The sequence below is a fragment of the Ixodes scapularis genome, unplaced genomic scaffold (assembly GCF_016920785.2).
Source record: "Ixodes scapularis isolate PalLabHiFi unplaced genomic scaffold, ASM1692078v2 PGA_scaffold6__148_contigs__length_123643588, whole genome shotgun sequence".
In the NCBI taxonomy this organism is placed as follows: domain Eukaryota; kingdom Metazoa; phylum Arthropoda; class Arachnida; order Ixodida; family Ixodidae; genus Ixodes; species Ixodes scapularis.
The window spans coordinates 19,854,088-19,860,122 of record NW_024609881.1 but is presented as its reverse complement, the minus strand read 5'-3'; the positions used below and the strand labels follow the sequence as shown (position 1 = coordinate 19,860,122).

At 48.6% G+C, this 6,035-nt stretch overlaps 1 protein-coding gene across 1 annotated transcript; it reads right to left on the bottom strand.

Annotated features, from left to right (window-relative positions):
- Positions 1 to 728: 728 nt before the first annotated feature.
- Positions 729 to 5,548, bottom strand: LOC120840880 (solute carrier family 22 member 7-like). The gene is made up of 2 exons (XM_040211648.2): positions 4,892 to 5,548; positions 729 to 1,790 (listed from the first exon to the last, which is right to left on the bottom strand). Exons 1-2 carry the CDS (start codon positions 5,546 to 5,548, stop codon positions 729 to 731), a joined length of 1,719 nt encoding a protein of 572 aa, XP_040067582.2.
- Positions 5,549 to 6,035: the final 487 nt, after the last annotated feature.

The window sequence follows — 6,035 nt, the reverse complement described above, 5'->3', positions numbered from 1 at the left end:
TCTCTTAGCTAAACGTACCCTTATCATCGTGTGAATGGGGTGTTAGATATTCACGAATGCCGTCCTCAAGCCGCTTCTCATAAAACTTGTTTTTGATTCTACATCCTTTGTGTTTTCGTTCCCTCACTCAAGAAGCACCTTTGTTTTAGCAGGAAAAGTTCGCCACATTTTATACCAAACAGCGCTACTGCTATGATCGCGTATCGCCGTTTCCTGTACCCCTCCGTTTGTTTCGTTTTTTTGTTTTGTTTTGTTTTTTCCTTCAGTGTCCATTCAGACGTGTTTGTCGAACGTGCAGCCTCTAAATGCGTCCGATAACACAGACGATACCCTTTGCTCCCCGCCGTTCGTGAAACTGCTTGAGTCGGGCAGCGAGTCGCTCCGTTTCCACCGATCACTGACGTTGCGCACATCGCTCCTCGAAAAACATCCCCCGTGTGAATACCCCTTTAAATGTAACATGCCGCTAGCTGAGCTCAGAACGCCAGTCGCTGGTCTTCCTTTAATTCTCTCAGACAATGAGAAGGGCGATCGTTGTCGGGCTTCCATTATCAGGCATTTTGAGTGCCAGGAAAGACCCTACGCCTCCTTGCCACTGAGTCAGTGTGACCAGTTGGGTTCAATACCGGTCACCATTCATTTTGATTGAACTGGTTCAAGGAAAACCGACGACTAGTTTTCTGAGCACATCCCCGCGTTCCATTCATCCCGGGGACTTGCTGGAGTGCCTATCGCTGAAGTTTTCGAGCGATGCGATTCCTGGGAACCTGTCTGCTCTTCTTCTTCCGCTTAAGCAGTGAGTCAAACCTCCACTTGTCCTTTTGCGCAGCTTCCTGACCGGGGTCGGTTGCACTCATGGACAACGTCTCTGGCAACCAGAGCAACAGCAAACCTAATGTGAAGAACACGACCACGTTGACGAGCATGGGGATCAGCCTGTCCATGGGAGGATCCAGAAGTCGCAGGTCGCTGAAAAGCGACGCTGAGACGCCGCCTAGGCGCCCAAACAGGAAAGCGCCGCACACGCCAGCACTGCGCACCGCTGTCGGATAGAGTTCGACGGTGAACACAAACATGGTTGCGAACGACACTTCTACCAGGAAGGCGGTGGGGACCGCAACTTTCGCGAACGCCAGTTCCATCCCCAGAGCCACCAATACCGCCAGTGACGTCAGCAAAACCGACATCCCCAGCATGTAGGCCGACATCGGCTTCCGGCGGCCGTAACCCCTCAGGACAAAGTAGTTGACGGTCTGAGTGACCATGTTGGCGATACCGATCATTATGTAGAAGTAGACGGCACCGCTTCCAAACGATTTGTATTGAGCTATGCTGTAGTAGCAGTTAAAGATGACCCACCAGCCACCAAAAACAATAAGCGATCGGGAACGCAACTGGGGTGAGCTAACGATGTTGAAGATGGTGGGCCTGTCGGTGAACCCGTCACGCGAGACGGCGCTCTCCTTGACCCTGATGTACGCTGAGCGCACCTTGTTCAGATCCGGGACTCCGTTCTTCCTAGCCGCCCAGAGGATAACCCGCTCGGCATCCTTGAACTTCCACGAAGTCATCAGCCAGCGCGGAGACTCGTCCGTCAGGTGGTAGGTCAGCAGCAGCAGTAGCGTGGGCGATATCACAACAAGCTGTATGGCGGACCAGTGCATCACGGTTGTGCCTAGTAGGCCGAGCACCACCGTACCCAGCACAAGGGGAACGCAGACGTTAAGCATGCAGAAGAGCATCCGGTAGTCTTGCGGAGTCACCTCGAAGAGCAGCACGGTGCTGATAGCCTGTGGGAAACGGGCACCGTGTCAGAAGCTCTCCAACGTTCCTGAGTTATGGCGCTTCGGTGCTCTCAACATACCATTAGTCTATTCCGAAAATACGCAGCGCCTTTCATCGCTTTTTCCACGTACTACAGCAATTCGATGTACGGAGCGTGAAAAAGAACAACTAAATAGAAAGATGGGTTCATGCTGGTTGACCATTTTGCGATTTCAAAACACAAAAACAAAAAAAAAACAAAAAAAAAACAAGACGATAACAAATTAGGGTACGTTTCGGCTTTTCGATCTGTTAGTCTTTTTTATGTCTGTTTTGATCTCGCAGTGGTAAGCGAGATGCACTGAGCATCTTCCAGGACGTGCAAAACGCTCGATCCGGCCCGAACGAACATCGGTAGGGTTCCACGATTCTTCGCGCAATGCAATACGGGAATGACGAGAGACCTTGCGATTTTTTCGGGAAGGTACATTTTTAGTCCTCCTTGAACCCTTTTAGCCAGTGATAAGGACGAGCATGTCACATCTCCCAGTGGTAAACATGACTTGCACTGCTGGGCGTGCACCTCCTACATCACATAATTCGCACAACCGAATTTTTTTTCTCGGCAAGAAAAACAAGGAATGATTATTGGTATGGTTCGATGACATCAAGTGCGACGCATGTATACAAGTGCAGCCTGCGCTTCGGTCGCCTTCTCATGCCGTTCTGCAAGTGATAAACATTTAAATAAATCTTCACAATATCTATGTCCTAACGCTGAACACTAGTAATAAGTAATCCTTGACGTTTTCAGTTTTAGTTGACTCGCACTGAACGTATTGCATCAATTGTTTGACTTTTCTGTTCATAAAATCTAACAAGCGAAGGCAAATTTTTCATTAAATCCAGACATGACAGGGAACAATTACAACTATTATTTGCCCGGATAATTCGGTCGAATAATTATGGAAGTTGTTCCCTGTCGTGTCTGGATTAAAAAACTTTTAAACAAATTTTCCTTCGCGCGTTCGTTCTTGAAAACAGAAAATTCATACAACTGATGTTTTTGGCGTCTCCTAACCAGTCTCAACTCTTACATCGTCTTCCAAGTCACGTGCTCAGTGACGTATTTCCGGGTGCGCTGAGGACACGGAAAATCCCCTTTGGGTTCTTTTCCAGAGCCTCCAGCTCGCATGGTGAGCTTGAAGTTTGGTTTGAGCAGTGTGTAGAGGGAAAAAAAGAAGGAATGGAGGGAGGCGAAAAGCTTGCTTTTCCGGAAGTTCGACTGGCATAGTAGCAAGGGGAGGAATTGTCAAAGAAAAAGTCAAGAGGAATAGAAATGCTTAAGGGAGGAATATTTTTTTTTCACCTCAGGGCAAATTGTGCCACTAAAACTGAATACTGTCCAGATTTGTCGATGATATAAAGTTATTCACACATTTGCACATGTTGAAAGGAGACTATTTACAAAATATAGCATTTGATTGAGCACATTATGACACATCTTGCTAACTTATTACATTCCACCCAGGTGTGCGTCACGCCTTATTTCCCATAGCCGCTACCCCTCGGCTGCAAATCGGGAAATATTCCGGTTATTTGCGTTGATATTACACCACGTAATTGGCGATACAGTAGAGTCTCATTAATTTAAACTCAAGGAAATAGCTGTTGGTTTCCTCTACATAGGACGAATGGGCACCGATCCTGGGCGTACCAACCGGGAGTAAAGGGGGCGCTTGCCACCCCAGTTGTCGGAGTGAGGGGCGCACGGCACGTGTTTTGCCCCCCTTAAACAGCCGCCGCTGGGTGCGGCGAACACTAGCCGGCGGCGCCCGAGGAATACCAAGCGCACCGACCCCGACCCTGGGGGGGGGGGGGGGGGGGGCGGTCCGCTTTACCCTTTTACTCAAAAACAAGTTGGCTCGCCACTGCTACTGGTCATGAGCAGGTATGCCAGACAAAAAAAACTATTGTGTTGTGAAATACTTGACACAAGTTTATTGATCCCTAAAAAAATGTTGCTTCTAGTGGACTGTTTAGACAGCGCATGACCACTGAAAACAAAATTTCGATTTGTTCATCAGGCCAACATGTTGTCTAATGTGGACTATTAAGCGGGTGACATATGAGCGACGAATGGGCAGCGAGTGGCAGTTTTCATAACAACTTCCGCTTACGCGGTAACGTGGACCTATTCCGTGCTGCCAGGTCACAGCGTCCGCGCAAGTTGCTATGTGAATTTCTGCGTGGTGCCCGTTTTTAGCTCATGTGTGCCCTCCTTGAGCCCCGTTGAGTGAGCTTCTTACTGAGCACGAGTGTCCTGTGAAGGAGCAACTCCCCCGGAAATACGCTTTGTGGGCGTTGTCCCTCTGCAATGCACCGGTGCTCGGAAATAAGAGCACTCAACGGGGCCGCGGTAATAAAAAGAATGAATTAAACGGAAACAACGTTCCAATTAAGCGCTCATGAACACATTAAAAAAGAGGCTGATTACCCAAATTTTAAATTTGTTTGAAGTAACCGGATGTACGAAATAGCTAAGTTAGAATTATCGCGAGTCTATTGTATTTCAAAAGAATGGGGTGGTTTTTCGGCGTCATTTTTGCGAGATGAACGCTGTAAAAATATTAAAAACTGCAAGTTATTTGGAAGTCGAAATTATTGCATAGCCCCTTTAACGACACAACAATATTTGGAAAGAAACCAACTCGCAAATGTTTCGGAAGCGCCTCGTAATAATAGTTTCGGGGACCGCTCCATTAGAAACCCATCAGTCACTCTTCTACAACCAGAAACATTGTGTTTATGTAGGACTACGGAGCAAAGACGTATTAGCCAGGTGGTGTTGTGTGGTGTGTGCCACGCCCTGGCATAGCGTAACTTTCAGTACGTTTTCTTCTTCCTTTTGGGTATAAATTCAGTTGCCAGTCAGCGCTTGCGTCTCGTGCATGTTTCCTCTGTTCTTGTCATCAATTTCAAACGATCTAAGTCGCAAGGGGTAGAAGCGATATATCTTTGTAATTTTGTGCGTTGTACTGTTCACCTGCCTGAAGCGATTGGAATGAAAAAAAAACACGTTATAATATTATTATCTAAAAACGCAACCGCGCACCCCGTCACCAACCTGAAACGTGGTGATTGATGCGGACGTGAGAAGCTGCAGCACCGCAAATTCGACCAGTGTCTTCACCAGGGACGTGATCACCCCGGACAAGACCAGGCCGAACAGGGTTAGGCCGAGGACTGCCCTGCGCCCACACCTGTCGGCCGCTGAGCCCATGACAGGTAAGAGCACCGAACCGCCGAGTAAGTACACGAACCGGAGCGCCCAGAGCAGCCACTTCCTGTCGCAGACCAGGTTGAAATCCCTCACGATGGTGGCGCCAACCTCGCTGTCGTAGTCCCAGTGGTCGCAGCTGGCCTCGGTCTTGTTGTCCGCGGGCGTTGGCATGGGCGGTTCGTAGCGGGTGCAGCTGCTGAATCGTCCGTCCACGTCCTTGGGGATGCTCGCGTTCTTCCACTCGTCTACGGACAAGCCGGCGTACTCGTCGGGGGGCTTGCACCAATGGGCCACAGGACGCGACATGACGAGGAGCGTTTGGCTGTGGACCACCGTCATAAAGAACGAGACGATAGAGCAGAGCAGCGCCATCCTCTGGAACTGGCCATAGCCGTAGACGTGGATGTCCTCTTCAGTGGAAGGAACTCGTGGCGACTCGCTGCGGATGTTGACCAACTCGATGTTTGGGTTGGCGAGCTTGTTGGCCTTCAGGCTCGCCATTCTTTTGATCGGGGAACTTCAGCGGCTTCAACGCAACCGTCTTTTCGGCAAGTATTCGTAGACTGCAGCCGAGGGAACGAATAGGTCATCGAGACAGTTGGGACACGAGGAACAAGGCCTCGCGTGCGCTCGTGAAAACCTCCCTGCGTTTTCTTTTATAGGCGATGGTGATATTGAACTTGAAGTATGACGTGCCCATTCTATTTGCGTTTGTTTTCCATAATTTAGATGCTTTTAGTGGATCATAATTAGTGCATAAAAATGGACACCAGCAGTGACCGCAACACGGTTTGAAGTGCGAACATTTCTAATGTTCTTGAGCAACGATACTTGATCCACAAAAACACTTAAACCAAAAACTTGACCCCCCGCCAAAAAAAAAAAAAAAAAAACGCTGCAGAATGACGACATTTCAGCCATCCTGGTGTGTAAAATTATTGTTCTAAGTTATTTGAAAATTTATCTGAAATATCAGGAAACGGTTTTA